Genomic DNA, 19,766 nt, shown 5'->3' with positions numbered 1-19,766 from the left:
CAAACCAAGCAAAAGATCTTTGAAATGTTTTTTTTTTTTTTTTTTTTTTTTTTTTTTTTTTTTTTAATATTTTTTAACATTTTATGTACATTGCATGATAACAATGTTGCATCACAAACATGATTGTAATGGTTACAATTACAAATTGTGACATAATGAAATTTCATTGACATTTTAATGACATTGCAAAGTTAACAAAACATAAGTTATAAAATCATTCATGGAAAAACCGAATGTAGTAATGACTGAAGAGATGTATGCAATGAGATGTTGAAAAGTGTTAAAGTGTGTACAGTACAAGAATGGCCATATCAGCCAAGTCCTGTGTAAACGTCCCTGGTACACACACAATACAAAGCTGCTAGAAGGTTAATTATTTCATAGATGTATGTACGAATTATAATATTTCGTTGGCCATTATCTATGAATGGTCATCCTATGACCAAGCTCTATGGATTTTCTCATCTTTTCTTGTCAGCATAATTTTAACTAGAAAGCAAATCTTGTCCTGATATCTTCTAGCTTCTTTGATACCTGAAAAATATTAACAAACAATTATTCATCTTTAAATACAAGTAGAATACCGACATAGCAAAAGGTATTAATTCTTCAATTGCCAAAAACTTGTCAGATATCACATCATAATATACAGCAGCACTAAGGAAGGAGAAACCACATTCTGTTTATTAGTGTTAAGGTCTCGTATCAAGATAATGGAAACATTTTAAACACAAAGAAAAACCAAAGGAATTCTGCTTTCATGAAGACATACATTGCAACATACAAGATAAAGAAATGTTTTTGATATGTTGCATAATATGTCAATGTACAAAATGTAATAAAGGTAGAAAGAAAGCAGATATATGCACATACCGACATATTTCCCTTTTACATAGTTTTCAGTGGTTTGCACAAAACACAATAAGAAAAGAATATAAATGTGTACACTTGTAACCATTCATTATGTGGATCAGCTCTAGTGCTGTAATCATATTGGTCAGGTGAAACACGGATTAAGTTTGCATCATATCCACATCAACTTTAACCAGTGCGATTTCTTTGATTGATACTTAAATTCTTCCATGTTAACTGTTTTCTTTCTTTTTTTTTTTTTTTTTATCCCTGTTTAGATACCTCACTAGGTGTTCTGTCTAATTCCTCTGCTACGCCTTTCTGTTTTCCAGGGTCCATGGAATTAAACATTTCACAAAGATCTCCATCAATCACATTCTACAAAAAGTAAAACAATAACAACTATTAAAGTACATATAAACCAAGACAACCAGACTTTCCCACTAACTACCATATTTCCCTATAGAAAGATCTTAACTTTGAAACAAAAATAGCCAAAGTCATGAAAATCAATAGAGTCCTTCCTTATGTTTCTGAAAGCTATACTTGTACATCAAAATTTGAAAAGATTCAGTCAAAAACTATCAAGTTGAAACACTGGCATTATGACAGCCTTAGGCATGGCATTTCACAATACATCACCAAATCTATCTGGGGCAGATCCAGACACTTTGAAAAGGAGGGGTGCCAGCTGGGGTCCCTCTAAAAAAAGGGGTGGTGGTGCTAGGATATTATTTGCCACTTTTTGTTAATTTTCACATGAAAATGACAAATTTTCCAATAAAAAGGAGGGGTGCTAACCCCCTGCATCCCCAGAATCCGCCACTGTCCATAATAAATTTTCATTCCAAAAAGTCAGGTTAAAACTAAGTAACTTTATTCTATTGCATTAAAAACCCCACATTTCATAGCAAATCCTGACGAGACAATATTCATAATGGGTAAAAGTTACTGTTTGTCATAATTCCTTCCAGTTCTACTGACTGGCAAGTATATGTATAAATATATGTATAAGAAATGTGGGGCACCTACCTTGATTGGGAAATAGTAAGACCTGAAAGACAGATGGTCTCTACCACACAGGGGTGGATGTTCTGATCTCATATACATTTCTAAATGTTGGAAAAAATCTTGATCCTGAAATAGACATTTGAAAAATACTCAGAGCTTCAAACTGTTTTTTTTTTTTAAATAAACCACATAAAATAAAATTTCTTTTCAATATTAACAATTGAATCTTTGGTCATTTCAGTGTATATATCAATAAAGATGCATAATCCATAGTTTTGGGACTTAACTATTCCATTAAATTCATTAAAAATTATGTATTTTTCTAAATAATGATATGTGGATCAGTTTGCAAGTCGTAATCAGTTTCTCAGGTGAAACACGGATGAAAGTTACATCATATCCACATTAAACCCTAAATTTGATCAACACATCTTTACAAAGATGAATCTGCTGTCAAAAGGCCAAAAAAATATAATACATGAATTGTCACCTACACTAAGGTAAAGATGTTATGGCTTTTGTGAATAAAAGGCTCTGCTGAGTGCAGCTTGATACAACTGCAGATCTTGAATGGTTAATATTATATTAGATCCATTAATAATAAAGTCACCGAACAAAATCCAAGTGTCAATGGACGACAACACCATATCATTATAGAACTATTTTTTTTGTTAAATAAGACTATACCTCATGAGATGTGAAAGGTACAAGCATGCCGATACCACCAGATAATGTGGTATAGACTAGAGACTCTGAACCTCCTGGAATAAGGGTAGCTCTCTGTAATGATGTTATTATCTCTCCAATGTGGAAACTGATTACTGTATCAACCTGAAATAACATTAAAGACACTAAACATCAATATGAGATGACAAATGTAACAGGAATGAAAGTTCTAGTTACCATGGAAATGTAGAGAATTCAATTTACTTCTGACTTAATTTCTTTAAAGTATTTAACATTATCTTGGGACATAACAGAAACAATAAAATTAGTTTCCATATCAGATATGAAATTATAGCAGATATTGGTAGTCACTGATAAAAAAAAACTCTTTTCCTACAATATTACATTTGTTCTGCTTTGGTCTATTTATAGATTCTTTTTGCCAATGCATTGACAAAGTTGTGGATCTTTTGATAAGCTCTACTTCAAAGACCTGTATCATACTTGTCTAAATTAAAGAATAATATCCGACTTTCGATTCTGTTTTTAAACAGAACATACTAGTCTGATTGCCACTAACCTTCTGAGAAGCTCCACTTAGAAGACCTCTATCCCATAATGCTTTATTTCCAGTAGGATCTTCATCAACATCATCACTAATATCTTCTGGCAAGCGTACCTACAGGAAAATGTATATTCAGATTAAGATTAAAGTTGCATTTTTCTAACGATCAATACAAAGAACACATTTACTCAATGATAGATACATAGTTTTCATTTTCATTAGTTGAGAATTGTTTTATTTGAAATTATGTCAGTTCATGTCTTGCTCATAACTCCATGTCATTAAATATCCACTCAACACAAGCTACTGTTTCTTTTCTAATATCCATTCTCTACTACTTACCACGGTGATATTTCCAAACTTGTCTGCACCAGCCACAGTATTATAATCTAACATACAAGATGCAGTGACCCATCGTGGGTTTGTGTCATCAGAGAATACAATCAACTGATTTTCCTGACGTTTGTAGCGTAGAAAATGAAAACTGTCCTGAATATCTGCCACTACGATACGACTTCCTGTTGTATGAATTCCAACAACAAAGTTAGGAATGTGCTGAAATAAAAAATGGATAGAGATCAGTCAATTTCATACGGTTACGCTATTGAAGAACTGATTATTTTTACATGAATAATATATTCAAGTACTGCATTTTTACATGAAAAATTTCAGGACACTTCTTTTACTAAGCAACTGTAGTTAATACGTGAAGCCAAGTGTATTTTGATTAATAGCTTTTCATGAATAAAACATAATTTTTTTTGTAGTAAAAAGAAAAGAACTTATTTTTTCCATACCTTATTCTCACACTTCCTCAACATCTTTTTCTTTCCAAGATCATAAATTCTTAAAAATTTGCCCACTCCTATTAAACATCTCCCTTGGAAAGTAGTAATTGCAGCTGGTACTTCTTCAACCTCAGTTTTATGTAGGAATTCTAATTTTTCACCATTGTTTGTGAGTTGGTAAGCATAAATATAGCCAGCAGTTATTGATCTGGGTTGTAAAACTAAATCCTTAGCCACACCTACTAATACAAACTGGTCATCACCTCGACTGGCAAATTTTAACAAAGCAATGCTGAAAAGTATAAAAACTGTTTTATCATTAAATCAGAAGCAAAGGACTGAAGCAAATGTCATAAAACTGACATGTATATCAGAAAAAAAAAATGACTTAGATTTTGACACTATGACCAAGCAGAGTTTGAGACTTTATCTATGATCCTAGTATGAACCAATTACTGTCAATTAAGAGATGCCCACAAGAATAATGATAAGAGGTAAAAGATCAAGGGTAACATTTCTGTATCTCCCTATAATTTCTATGAAAAGGAGATAACAAATCTTAACATTGCATTGCAGAGCTATATTTTCATCAAGATAGTGTATAACAGATTTTCTAAAAATGAATGCTCCCTATCAACTGAAATAAGCATACCTCTGAGCTGCCTCATTTTGTTCCAGTGTAATTTTATCCAGTGTCTGTCCAGTGATTGGATTAATGACACGGATGATAGAAGCCCACATTCCAGCTCCTGCTTTTGCAGAACCAAATATAGTCTCTGGTAGTTCTTCATTCAAAAACTGTGCTGCCATCTCAGCTGCCATTTCTCTTTGTTCTTCTGTCACAGATTCTACCATTTCCTGAAATAAAAAAGGATTTTTTTTTGTTTAAAGCATCTGTTGAAAGCATACATTACTTTACAAGCATGACTTTTAGAAATCCATGAAGACTTCCTTGCTAAAAATAACATAAAATTATATAGAGACAACATTAAAAAAAAATAGAAATAACTCTATTGAAAATAAGAGGACGACTCATACTTACCTCAGCCATTTGCTGTTTTCTCTCCATCTTTGTTGCGTCTGTATAAGCATTATGGTCAGCTTCTATCACCACCAGGTTATTTGATTCATGATGGATCACAAATTTTCTTGGTGTAAATTGTACTGGATGAGAAACTTGATTGAACACAGCACCCAACTTCTCCAAAGCCAAAATTCTATACAAAGAAAATATACTTCACAATCCTTTTATATAAAGACATTGTTTGCTCTACACGAAAATAATTCAAATTTAGTATATAATTGCACCAACTTTTCTGCACCAAAAATTTGTACACGACTTAATCTACATTTCTTCGCACTCACACGATAAGATTATAAATTATTGCTGAACTTTGAACTCTTAAAGAGGTATTTTTTTAACCTACCTTAAAGTATTTGTGGAGATGGCTACAATTCCCTCAGGACACTGTTCTGACGCAAAACCAGAGGCATATTCTAGTGATTCATATGATAATGGAGTCAAATGAAATCTGTTTTGGTATGTATAACTCAGCCAAGACCTACTGGACATGGCAAGCACCTGAATAGAAGATTAAATTTATTAATAATAGGTTATTACGTGAAAGATGCAATTACTATACAAGAATTAATACAATAATATTTTATTTAAACATTGCAAAACATGGAAAAAAGAAAAACATTTAAAATCTATCCTTAACCCTAACAGTGTACCTACAGAGTGGCTTTAGTGTTTTTAGATTGACCTCTACATCCTTAACATTCATTTACTTTCTCTTTATCAACTCAAATCCTACATTATCATCTTAAAAATTTACTGTCATGATCAGACTTTACTTATTATAATGATAGTATATCAGGATTATTTCATATCTGAGAAAGTAAGGCACTTACAGCTTCAGATCCTTGCATGGTTATTCTGAAGAGTTTGACAGGTCTTAATCCTAAATATCTTGTTCTTGTATCAGATAAATCACCAGTTACTGTGTCCAATACTGTCCTCAGTAAAACACCATTCTGTAATTAAAATCAAAGACAAAACAACTAATTGTTATTTCTCAATTCACCATACTGCTATCCAAACCATTTTCATTACTAAAAAATGTATATTATGAACATGAAATTTGAACACATTGTCACACTAGGTATACTCTAACTTGTAAAAGAAGTTGATTTTGGACTGCAATGAAAATTGCTTACAACTGTGCCATATCTATATAAAACTCACTACTAAATTTGAAATCAATTCCTCCATTGGAGCAGAGAATTATCTCTACCATTCCATAAAGTGTAAATGGCTAAGTCACATGGAACACGAAGTTACCTGACAGCAACAAAAATCACTTACAATATATAAAGCATCTATAAAAATCCACACACCAAATTTGAAAATGAGAATTGAATTAATTGCGATGAAATTCAGATGGAAGGACAGTCCAGGTGATTTCAGTTATCATCCACTTGTTGACTGGGGGTATCACACACTCTACTTGCACATAAAGGCACTACATTACAGAACTCCCTAGTTCATACTGTTCCTGACAGTCACGGTTTCATATCATGAGAGTTTTAAAGGAGGGGACCATACCTTTTGAGGGTACCTTCCAAACTTTGAGTGTTTTGGCTTAAGTGTTTTGTCCATATGGAGTGCAGATCACCACTAAGTCTAGTTTGGCTTTTTTAATATAACAAACAGTGTTCAGATTGTATCTTTTTTATGCCCTTAGAAATTTCACATGTAGTTTACCATCAGTCTGTCTTACAATTTTTTCCTGAATTTCATCCCATGATATAGAGTGATAACATTATTTTAACTTGTGTGAAGCATTTTTCAAATACAATTGATTCAATTTTCTTCAAATACAAATGACTCAAAAGTTTTGAGGGTACCTTCAAAAACTCTCTACTAGATAAACACAATTTTCAAATTGAAAGATCTTTCTGAAAAGACTTGAAAGATATCACATTTTGTTTTTGTACTACAATATCACACCTGAAGTCCAATATTGAGGAAGAGCCCTCCAACACTTCCTGGTTCTCCTGTTTCTTCTTTAGACTCTGTACCACCCATCTCTACTATACACAACGACTCAGGAGGTTCAGGTAAAGCCTGCATACTCAAAGGGGACAAACAATCCTGTAAAATAAAGCAAACATTTATATTAACTATCATCTTAGTGTGTCATTAATATATTTCAAGTAATCACTCAAACAAAATGCACAATGAGTTTCCCCTTTTTTTCTGAAATACACAGTAAGCACATATCATTCATTCATCCATCATTAATTATCATTTATTTTGACTGCATTCAAGGATTTGGTTGAAATGGAAAGAATAGCAAAAGACAAAGCTGGATGGAGGACCCTGGTGGATGTCTTATGAGTTGCATTACACAAAGAGGATTTGATGGAACTCACGGACTATGAAACAACTTTAAATCTGTGTAAACTTACTGATGGGTCCAATGACACAATCCTGACTGTGTTATCTGAGAGACCCACAGCCAAGAATCTACACCTCTGTTCACCAGTTGGTACTCTTCCTAATGCCATGCAAACTACGTCAGATGACATTTCTTTCCTTTCTGTGTATTCATTTAACTGACCTGTCTGAAAAGATAAAGTATCTCTACCAAATGCATATACATGTATTACATAATAAGGTGCTAAGGAATTATCAAAGATATTGAATTTATTCATAAAAATAGTAGCAAATTATTCTGGTATATCAAACTACACCAAAGTGTATCCCAACCAATGGACATATTATCAAGTTACTGCAGGTTATCAGGCCAAACCATACAGTGCTGTTTACCACTAAGTTACAAATATGTTTAGTCATTTCCCAGTATTCATCACATAGCCCACTACAATATTACAACACTCACTGGGTCCATTTCAAAGTAGACTAGTTCACCACCAGTAAGAGCAATGACAACCTGTCTCTGATTTACAGCACACTTGACAATGCTCTTCTTTCCTGGTGTTTTCCATTCATTAACACGCTTGTCGGATCTAATGTGACGAATTCCATCTGGGTAAATCTGAAAAATACCATTACTTTTATCATGAGATTTTTATTGTCATTCAGCAGACTCAAAAATTTGATTTTGATTTTTTGTCCAATTTCGAATGATTTGTTTAAAATTGACAGCATTTTTCATTTTAACTGATAAAACATAAAATTAGCCCACTCAACCAAAATTATGAACTAATTTGGATGAGAATCCAGGATTTTTTCATATTGTGGCAGAATATTTAATGATGATCTGCTTATCAATACTTCTATCAATGCTCCCTTATACAACTGATAAACTTACTTGAACAAGAGCATCATCTCCAAGCTGTGAACAGGACAATGTAGGAGTTGTACCTAAGAAACCAGAATCTGTAACTTCTTCAACAGTTTCTCCAATAGACAATACCAAGGTAGCGTTTACGAAGGACACAATAATGTAGGCATCATATTCCTCTGTAAATAGAATGAACAGTAAATTATAATTATGCTTTAGACCCCTACAATTCTTATTTCATAAGGATGAGTTCCTTATACCTGTATTTACTGAAATTAAATACTTAAACAATTTCTCAAGTTGATTAATTTGCAACAATGATAATGCTAACATGATACTGTTTGCTTTATGTCATTCCAAGTTCTATTAAATTTTCAATAATCATGTTCCAAAGGGCCAAAAAAAGATACAATCTGGACACATTTCGTTACATATAAAAAGCCCAAACTAACTTAGTGATGACTTGCACCCCAAATGGACAAAACTTTTATACCAAAACACTCAAAGACAGACAGATGAAATGACAGGTTGACAAGGGAATTCCAGTATACATCACTACTTGAGTGGGAGTACAAAAATAGAGAGTTTTCACAAATTCTAAAGAAATCACATCCATCAATCCACAAGAGTATTGAATGCAAGACCATTAACATGTTAACCACTTGCACATTTTGTTGGAAAAGCTCTGAATGTGACTTAAATGGTAAGTTTTAAAAGACATAAGCAATAACTACTTGTTTGTCTTGTCTCAAACCAACTAGAAATACTGTGAACAAGCTCAAAGAAAATACCTTCCACTTCATATGGATATAAATAATCTTAAACTGTGAAGTTACATGATCTCAAGCATCAGACCAAAATTACTTTCCTTAATGCACATGATACAAAACTTACATACATTCTATCAAAATTAATAGACCATCAGCAGTTGTGTTAACAAGATTTTATAATGTAAAACAAAATTTAAGTTGCAGGCATCCAAAAAAATTATCTTCCTTCATGCACAACTACATTTAGGATAAGTTCCATGTATGCTTATATGATATATGTTAGTGAACAGAAGAACTGTGTGATTCCTTTATTCTTTAACTTCGTCTGCAGGGGTATAAAAACAAGTTTTCACAGAATCGCTCAAAACTATGGTTTAAATAAACTTAATCAAAACATTAAGTCACATTCATTTAAGAGAGAATCCTGTAGCACTAGATTTTCTGTTTTCATAGTCATCAACTAACTAGACTCTGCATTCTAGAAATAAGGTTCAATAGCATGGTCTTAATCTGCTTCCTGGAAATGTGTCAACACCTGTAGACACTGACAACCATTTTATTAGAAGCAACATTCTATGGAATCAGCTAAAGTGTCATAGTACACCATGTAGTCATGCCAGTAGAGATATCTACCAGCCTACCCACCTGATTACTGTCATGGAACTTCTTAGACTGCACCTGAAATTAGAAAATAGGCTTGGTGTTGGAATAGTTCCATAGCACCAGCCCATATTAATCTACTTCTTAAGAAAGGTTGTAGGTCTTGAGGGACTTCTGTTCCCTATCAGTTTTCACACTGATGACCAGAATAGGCAAGATAAGATCTGAATGTTATAAACAACTTTCCCTATCTATCAAGCCCTTCTGTGACTACTATTGATCATGATGTTTGTAACACACATTTAGACAAGTACAAGAGTTGGTCAACTTTGAAATTCATGCAGAAAAATACTTGATTTCATAAAAACTTACAAAGATGTATTACAACAGCAGTTTGAACAATAATCATGTCATAAATATTTCATATAAAAGCTTTGTTTCTAAAACTACAATTCAATCTGCATGAATATTTCAATGTGACTGTTCAATAGTTATCAACCAGATACCCAAATTAAATGTTTACAACTATAACTACAAACTGTTACAAAGACTTTTAGCATTTCAAAAATATTTAAAATGTAGAAAGTATCTCAAATTCAAGAGAGAAAATATAAGGAACAATAAGATACAGGAACATTTAATTTGGGATCTACTACCTAAAAACAAAGAATTACAAGTCCTCTCCAGTGTTATAAACACTGTCCACACACCTACAGAATATGAAATCTAAAGTTACCATCTACATTTTTCTTGACAGTCCATACAGCATTAGGGTTACCAGGCAGTTCTGAGACAGCCATTTCTGATACCTAAAAAATAAACAACAGCTTCTACCTCAACATGTAATCATTACATAGATGTTGCATCATGATGATTTGATTAAGAAATGTATGATTTGCAACTAAGATCCTGAAAATTTCTAAAAGGCTTTTGGAAGAACTTTCAATTTTTTAATAAAACAAAACAAAAAACAAATTCTTGAATGTTCAGAAAATAACCATAAATTTTATTTCTTAATAAGCCCAAAATACATCACTTGCCTTAATATATAAAAAAAAACCAAAGACCTTTTAATGCATACATGTACTATTCCTTGCCACAACACATAAAACTAGATTGAAAGACATTGAATACTGACCTCCAATCCATGTCTCAAAACTCTTAGAGTAGACCTGGGTCCTCTCCCACACAAAGTGTACAATTGTGGTGTATCTTCATTTGCTAAATCAGCAATCTATAAAAATGCATAAATATCATTTACATGTAGTTAAAAATGGAAGTTTTGTTAGTTATGGTCCGAGTTTCATAAAATAATCTCAAGCTGAGAATTTCATTAAATCCTGAGTTTTTGAGAAGGATATGAAAGATTTGAGGAAAATCTCAATTTGAGATTTTTTCATAAAACCAAGCACTGTATACTGAACTACATGTAGGTATTACAACACCAACACTGACTGCATCAGTACTGATAAATTTCAGCAATTTTGATTGGCATTACATCAAATCTAGTATGACATCACTAATAAACATACATGTAATTATGTTTATTTTGAACAACTCAATGGAACATTTGTATTTTTTTTCTATATTGATTTCAAAACTGCCATTATTCTGTATGTATCATGACATCATCACACAACTTTAATTTTTTTTCAAATAACCATATAAACCTTAAGAAACCTAGCTCTTCCAAAGATTTTATACAGTTTGGATAAGAAATTGATTGGAATAAGTTTGAGTGCATGCACATTGGTACTACATGTATAACATCATAGATACTGGCTTTTATGCCAATAACTTAACAATAATTTTCTGCAGATGATAAATTCAAGAAAAATGATCCCCCTAGATACCTGGCAAGACATTATAGGTGAAAGACTGTCCACTTCATCCACCTGAACTAGATTCTTCAGTGGCCTTGGTGAAAAGAAGAAAGTGTCACCCTCATCTAGAGGTGTATTACTACTGAATCTGGGCTCATCATCATCATCTCCCAACTGAGCTATTTGGTACAGATAACTGAAAGAAAATATAAACAGTCAGTTTAACAGAAACATAAATGTAAATTAATAATATTACATGTATGAGTGATTTCAGTTTTCTATTGTTAACATAAAAGACACAGGTCTCTTGTACAGGCAATTCCCATTACCCACAACAATGCAATTTTTCCCTAGCAGAATTGGTAAATTAAGTTAAAGTTAAGTTTATTTTCATGCCTGAAATTTCAGTGGAAAGTCAATATTTTAAAATTCAAGAGCACTTAACGCGTAGCAATACAGCCACAAATGGTACTATATCTATGGTTACTAACAACCTTTATTCTGTTGTTACGGAAAAAGTTTGTTTTTACTAATTACATAACCAATAACAAAAAATAAACTCAGAAATAAAAGCCAGTTAAAAATACCATCAATAAAATTACCTATTTCCAAATTCTGAAGCAACAAATAAGAAACCAGACTTCAGCACACACATACTTGCTGCCACTGGTACTGTGTCAAAATACTTCAAATTAATAGATATAACCTGGAATAAATGATTAAGAACTATTAAAACACCCTTTTCCTTCATATAAAAAAAAATTATATACCCTAACAAAAAAGAATAACCATCCTTCTACAGCAGTAACTGAAAGACCAAAGACTGAAGACCAGAGATAAAAGATAGAAAAATAAACTGAATACAGTCTTTTTTCAAACATTCTTTTTAAAATTTTTAATAGCTATACCCATAATTCAACTGATAAAACCCTTACCAAGGTTTATAAAAGGAGTTCATTAAGAAAATTCAGGAAATAACATTTTTTCCTTCCCTGCATGCATAAATATAGAAGAAACATTTTTTAAGAGTAAAATGATATAACAGGTTAATTAATTTAACAAGACTGTGTCCCATTCTTCCTAACCATATTACGACTGAGGTTGAGTATGCAATGAAGCTTTGTACTGAACTGTAAGATTTGGCAATCTGTAAAATAATCTCTTATAACATGTTTGCACCTTTGAATTTTTTGTTAAGACACACCAATCTACTTCAACATAAAACACATTTTTTTTTAAATACATGATGTTTGCCCTTTGAAAATTCTCCTTACCATATCCTCATCTGTGTCTAATGTAATTTTAAATATATCTCCTTGTTCTGTTTGTGCAAGGAAAAAGAACATGGACTGAAAAGAGAAAATGTATACTCACATGACAATGTTAAACAAGAATGTATATTTAATAGGAAACTAATACTCTTCAGAATATTGTTTCATTATTGGTTAATATAATACAACTGGAAATGCATTGATATCAAACTGATTGTCATTGGTCTCATAACCAAAGAGAAAACTTGGCTTATTTCCATCTCAACAAAAGGCATGTCTTCATTATGAAAATTTAGAAGCCTATGCAGGCATTCAGGGTAGCAGCTTCCTCATACTAATGACATCATTTGTAACAGAAGCACTAGTTAAAAGGTCAACAAATTATATTTTTTTATCCCCTGACTGCTTGACAGGCATTATTGTATCCTGATTTTTACTTTGAAATATTTGTTAATAATGCTCATTTTAAAAAGTACATTTGAAATTTTACCTTCTGCTTTGTTCTTAACATGTGCTTCCTTACTTAGTATATAACACAATCATTATTTAGTAATATCATTGTACATCCTAGTCATATCAATTTCTACCTACTTTAGTTTTATGAGTAGCACTACAGACAAAGATCATTCCTCTCTCAGGATCATCTAGGTCATTCTGCAACATCAAAGTATTTTATTGACATAGTGTCATACACATATATTAAGAAACATCTCAATTCAAAATGACAATAAACAAGTGGCTTTGATTTCTTCTGGTCCAAGGTCTTGGACCCTCCATTTCTCTTTTAAGATCTTTGAAAGTCTTGCACCTTCAATCTTTTTTGTTAACACTTTAGTGAGAACTTAAAGTATTTCTTAAGCAGACCTTTGATTTAAAATGCGTAAAAGCCCAGGTAAATCTGAGTCCTCTAAAAAAGTAGACATCCTGATCCCTTTGATTTTGAAAGTTCTTAAAAACATGTAACTATGAATTCATTCAGTCTGAAATGTTTTTACCAAATTTCCATTTAAAGAATGCTGTGAAGGACAACTGGTCACTTAATAACTATTGAATGAATAGTTTCAATCTTACCCTGCGTCTTGGTATGGGGCATCGTATATCAGGCTGATCACCAATATTTTTGTAGGTAACATAGTTTTCAGAACATATCAAAACACCACTTGGTCCATCTGTTCCTCCAGGAACTATCAACAGAACATTATTATATAAATTAGGTTTGAAATTTTATTACAATATAACACTGAATTGAAATTACACACCAAAATAAGTACAATGGAGAAATCTAGGAGACGATATCTAAAACCGATAAAATTAAGTTAATAAATCAGAAAAACATATATGCATCTTTTCCTTAGGGCCATTACTCATTCAACATGACATAGCTAAGATAGTGTGTGAAAAACCTATCCTGCCCTCTACATAAATAATTTACAAAGTCGTTTTTCACATTTATTTTAGTTTGATATGTTATGCAGTTGTAGGTCAATTAATCTTCTCTTGACATAGTCTTGTGGATATTAATGGATTATGTATTACCAAGTTAATAATTTCTTTGGTTCAATATTTCATAACAAGATTCATAATAAACAAAGCTGTGCTTCAACTTCATCATCTCACCTGATACCAGAAAATTGGCATGTTCATCGAGTTGCTCAGAGTATTTTCTAACCACATGGTTTAAACCTAAATCTAATTCATAATATGTCAATAACTGTTGTGTTTTTTCTGCAGCCTCTCCAGTTGGGTCAGAATCAGCTTCCTAAAAACATTAAAAAAAGATCAGTATTCAAAATGTCTGTTTCCTGCTACTCTACCATCCTAATTTTTGTGCCTTCACTGAATATCATTTTGGCTCAACCACTGTTTAAGTCAAGCTTGTTTTCCAATAAATTCAGTGTAAAATGTTTTAGAAAAATATAATAATTTCCCTACCTACCTACCTTTTTTCTTGCTGGTAACAAGAAACAAGACTATTATTTACTTGGCCTCAAGTTTGTGCCAGCAAAATAAACCAACAAGATTATTCTGTAATGACCTACAAATATGATCCCAAAGACCTTCCACAAAAATATGAAATAAAACACCACAAATATCAACAAAAAAGTTACACAGTACCTCATCCTATGAATATTCCCTCAACTCAACCATTTCTGTCTAATTAAGCTGTATGGTGAACAGGAAGTAGATAAAAGAGGAACCTAGAAAGGTATGACCCAGTGTGAGTCATCATGCAATACACCAAATATATAAGCATCCTCTTCAATAGAAGCAGAGAAATATGTAACAGAAAAGTATGACAAACAGACCTACAAGGTGATCGCAATCCCAGTCAAATGAGTGGGGATACAACTACTAATCCTTAAATGATTCGTATAGTGCACTGCAGTTAACAACACATGGTTTTGATATGTAATACAATAACTTATACCAGACGTCTGCATTAAAAAATAGGAACTTACTTCATAATCAATTTCTAAACAAGCAAATGTAGGATTTTCAAAACCAACATCAACACCAACAACATGGTAGACTAGAGTGTTCGCTTTGTGAGCTTCTAATGGTGATGATATCGTAAGCCTTGCCTGAGCATCTCTGTTCAAAATATATACAAGTTTCTGTTTCTCTACAGCACCTGTAAATCATAAAAATTCTTTTACAATAAACTTTCAAATCTTAAAACATTTGTACCTAATACCATAGACATACATCCAGGACCAAGAAGTTTTTTAACACTGAGATAAAATGGTCATTTTTACCCCTATAAAATGCAGATAGGTTGATTCCTATATACACCTCAACTTAGTATGCGGGAGGTATATGTTCCCTTTAATGTTACAACTAGAATTTCCTCTGCTTATCCAGTTTTGAGGTGTTTTTTTAAAACACTGTCATTATTTATTACAATACACATGAATCTAATTTGTATCTAATTTAGTCAACACTGGTATGCTCATACTTCAAATGATTTCATATGACCATATCTTATAAATATAAAAAGTGAATCATAATGCTACAATGCAGACAATTAGATAAAACTGACCAATCATAACAGCTCTTCCTTTTGGATCCACTGCCAGGTACTGTCCAGGCACTATCCTCCTACAACCACTTTTACCAAATGTTTCTTGATGTATCTGAGGTAACCAATAAAATGTATTGAACATTAAGCAGTTTATTTCTCTGTTTCATGCTAAATATATATGTAACACCCCCTCAATTCTCTGATGACTATTGTAAGAATCTCTTTCAGTGATACTCATACTCCAGTCCACAGAAACCATATAGGAAACCCCCAAAGTCATTCAGATGGAGTAATTCAATAGGAGGCATACAGCTCCATCAGGTGATAAAGAATGTGTGAAAGTTCAATTCAACTCCATTCAGTGGTTTCAGAGGAGTAGCAATAATTGTACAGCTGTATTTGTGGGACAACAATTGACTGAACAGACAGTGTGACTGTGTGAACAAAGAACAAATAAAATTAAGATATAGGTAACAAACTAACCCACTAACATGCAAAAACAATCTTTCGGGAGAGAAGCACGTGAAAACAGGTTTTCTTGTCAAAATAATAAATACATCAAAATGGTCCTACAAATATTTAAGTTAAAACTTATTATTTTCAACTGCCTAAAATAAACATTTACCATGTGTGCCAAAAGAAAAAAATCAAAAGCCCCACCTAGAATCATTTTCAAATTAGTAGGGGCAAATCCTTATTTTAAGTCCTGTTCATAACAAACTGTGTTCCTTACATTCTCAATTTTCATGAAAAACTTACTCTTTCAAAGACATTTTTCTGTGGTATGTATTCTAGAATAACAATTCTTCCTGAGTCTGAACCAACAACTATGTAATCTGAAAAATAAATGTTCAAGTAGATATCAATAAGTAAGTGAAAAATGTTTTGATGAAAAGATTCAATGAAGTATTTACTAAATTCCATGTTGTAAAACTGTTATATTTCTTTTAATATTAGATAAGATTTTACTTTGAAACACTGTTGTGCATATACTAGAATTGCTATTAGAAATTTAACATTAAACCTGAAACCTCTGTACCCATATATTTTTTGTCACATCAATTGGGGTGTCCATAATTGTGTTCTACAAGTTTTTAAATACAGGGATTAAACTTAAAACCACTCAAGTAAGCCCCTACTCATTGCAAACACTGAAATAGTTCCAGAATTCTGTTGTAAAAAAATACCTTTTGACCCTCCAGTTAATCTGAAAGGCATAAGAGATCTGATCATTCCAAATATTTCTACAGACAACAATGGATAAACTTTTCCAGTGTTTGGGTCATGCTTTAACAGTTCTAATATTTTGCCTCTGGAAACAACTATCTCCTGTAGCTTGCTGCCTGAGAAGTTGCCATGGATTGCCTGGGCAATCCCAGTGGCCCTTTGGAGTGTCAAATTGTACAGGAACATTTTAGAAACTGAAATAGAACCAAGTAAAATAAAATAAATTTAACAATAAAAAGTAAAATAATTTAAGTATTGATGAAGAATTTAATAGGTCACACTAAATAGTGTTACAGTATAAAAGAAAATGTTTTAGGAAAAGGGAAGATGCCAATTACAAATCATATCTAATGTATCTTACATAAACTAAGGTCAAAATGAGTTATCAAGTTCTCAACTAGAAACACCATGGATTCCTTTGGGAAGGGGTCATGGGCCATTGACCCTAAAATGGCCCATAACGATAGGGAGGCCCATTCCTTTTGTAAAATAATGCATTATTCATATTATTGGCCCATTATCTTATTTGAAATCATCCATTTCATGTCACAAGAATTGGTCATTGACCCAGTTTGAGAAAATTCCAGACATCTCTGAACCTTATGCAAATGAGACAGATTTCCAGTTTTTCTACTTTTTCTTAATAACAATGTCAACGTACATCCTTGAAAGATTACATTCATCACTAATAATATTTCCGTGCTTTCTACGACTTCAAATCCTGGATCAAGTCTCCCTTACCATTTTCAAACAGGTTATTATTTGAATTACCAGTTAATAGTACTTACCCACATAGTAGGAGTAAGTATAAATTATCATTTTACTCATTTCCTTAAATCGAAAAATAATTCTGAATTCAAATAATACTTTTTCTCCAGGTGTAATGGTCACCATTCTATATCAACAACCCAAAACACAATGAACCTAGACATATGCATGGCAAGCAACTTGTGTGTGTTTTGACAGTGTCCTGTATCAAAATGAATCTAAGAATACATTGTACGTATTAAAATAATACAAATGTGTATGAACACTATTTACAGTGTATATATGATTAATTTGCCTTTTTGTACTTAAAAATTCAAGTTTTAACCATTAGAGGCAAAACTGCTGTCTATTTTTTATATCATAGGTTTTCTATAAAAAATTTTTTTAATTATTTTTAGCTCTTTCTGTTGCACACAGGACATGCTCCAGTTCAGTAATGAAAGTAAGCCTGACCCAAGTTAAATTTATTATTTAAACTGGTCAAATTGTGTTCTATTTCTTTTTTATCTTAGCTTAACTCGTATGTCCACCTCAAAATTTTGGAAAGATCAAATTTTTTAATAAATAAGTCATGTGATCCAATTATGTTTCTGTTCCTGTAAAGCATGGGAGGTTTCAATTTCTAAGATATCTAGGGTATTTCAATGGACAGTAGGATTGTAAATGGGTTGTTCAATTTATTGCAAGTTTTTTCTTGTAGAAAAAAATTTATTCCTTCAACTAAACACACAGATTCCCTCGAATTTGTATTTTATTTACCAATGAAGAAAGTGGGTAATGAAGGGTATGTCTGGTCTTGTGATTTTTTTAAGTCGGTTTGCCATCCCCCCACAATTTGCAGGTGCCATTGATGTAAATAATAAATTCTTTTGATTCTGAACAATCAGTCAAATAAAAAAAGATAACTGATATCTCAAAGTAAAATTACATTGTTTCTCTGATATCAAAAGGTTATTCCAGTGGTTTGGAAGGAAATTTTGTGAAAGGGCCGATTGCTTAGAATATGTCTAATTTTCTTTTAGATGGATCATTTATAGACAGAATGGGCAAATGACCCATAATCCATTGCCTTCCCAATCCCGGTTATTCAGACAAACCTGGGGTCATTTAGAGCAAAGTGACCTTTCAACTCGTGGATAATAACTGTAGTGAAATTGGTCATGTATACAGCCAGTCTTAATCAGCTGCACTAGGGAGTTAATTCGCATAGCTACCATTGAACGACGTCACAATAATGGTGCTGCAAGCAACTCTATTGTAGCAGGAAATTTAAATCTAGGATTCATAAGAGGTCATGGTCACTAAGTTGCACAGGGTGCATGGTGTTTTAGCCAGAAGAGTTCCAAGTTGAGTTACGGGCTTGGCAGTAACAGTGGAGAACCTGTATGTTTCAAGGGTCCCTGGTGGTAACTGTGCCTCAAAAAAAAAAAATTGGGAGGGGTGCACTGAAATTGGTTAAGTACATCGCCAGCCTTAAACTGCTATGCTGTGAGTGAACTCTTAGTCAGTTAGAGCACCAACTATACAACAAAAGGTCCCACGATAGATTCACACAAGTTGCAACTACCACCACATGACTTTTCACCATATGATGTCTCTCTACATAAATCTACAGCCTATATCATTAATACATTCATTAAATTTAGTATTACCAGGTAGATGTTCTAGAATAAAACTCTAGAATGAACAGTTAATTATTAACTAGCAAGCAGTTCTTTTAGACTTACTGTTGAACAAATGAAAACACTAATGCATTCAGCTAACATTATGGGACAATGGCCAACACCCGTTTAACTGCGTTTATAATATAGCAATGAACTGGTGACAGTAATTTGTTCACTTAAATCGAAACTAGGAGATCGGGAATGGAATGAGATAGCAGAACACCGAATTGATGCACTCGAACTCCTACGGTTCAGAATTTTCATACATGACAAAAGTGACATTTTTTTTAGCTAAGACACATCTGATTCACCTTCTATTTCATTGTATGCATTTCAATGAGTTCTTTAATGCAGATGCAGGCAGATAGTTTGTGTACAAAACAAGCCGGCTAATTTCGCTCCATTAGCGTTCCGGAAGCGGAAATC

General features: G+C 32.6%; 1 protein-coding gene across 1 annotated transcript; it reads right to left on the bottom strand.

The window, feature by feature from the left end:
• Positions 1 to 161: 161 nt before the first annotated feature.
• Positions 162 to 19,766, bottom strand: LOC148616255 (splicing factor 3B subunit 3-like). Its single transcript, XM_088583124.1, has 28 exons — positions 19,652 to 19,766; positions 16,869 to 17,102; positions 16,441 to 16,517; positions 15,700 to 15,793; positions 15,119 to 15,291; positions 14,277 to 14,418; positions 13,731 to 13,843; positions 13,251 to 13,313; positions 12,663 to 12,737; positions 11,991 to 12,094; positions 11,419 to 11,584; positions 10,704 to 10,799; positions 10,302 to 10,374; positions 8,223 to 8,374; positions 7,791 to 7,946; positions 7,357 to 7,512; positions 6,896 to 7,039; positions 5,797 to 5,919; positions 5,310 to 5,464; positions 4,925 to 5,099; positions 4,535 to 4,740; positions 3,892 to 4,174; positions 3,437 to 3,649; positions 3,110 to 3,208; positions 2,551 to 2,694; positions 1,885 to 1,989; positions 1,135 to 1,230; positions 162 to 534 (listed from the first exon to the last, which is right to left on the bottom strand). Exons 2-28 carry the CDS (start codon positions 17,092 to 17,094, stop codon positions 490 to 492), a joined length of 3,654 nt encoding a protein of 1,217 aa, XP_088439250.1. The 5' UTR covers positions 17,095 to 17,102; positions 19,652 to 19,766; the 3' UTR covers positions 162 to 489.

The sequence above is a fragment of the Perna viridis genome, chromosome 5 (assembly GCF_037379345.1).
Source record: "Perna viridis isolate PV_CMFRI_1.1 ecotype Kerala chromosome 5, ASM3737934v1, whole genome shotgun sequence".
Taxonomy (NCBI): domain Eukaryota; kingdom Metazoa; phylum Mollusca; class Bivalvia; order Mytilida; family Mytilidae; genus Perna; species Perna viridis.
This window is presented reverse-complemented; position numbering and strand designations above follow the sequence as displayed.

Coding starts and splice junctions, on each gene's coding strand:
- LOC148616255 (XM_088583124.1), bottom strand. CDS start 17,094: ATGTTCCTGTACAATTTGACACTCCAAAGGGCCACTGGGATTGCCCAG. Junction 7,947..8,222: donor GAGATGATGCTCTTGTTCAA/GTAAGTTTATCA, acceptor GGTATTTTTCAG/ATTTACCCAGATGGAATTCG. Junction 1,990..2,550: donor TACCTTTCACATCTCATGAG/GTATAGTCTTAT, acceptor TGTCTATTTCAG/GATCAAGATTTTTTCCAACA.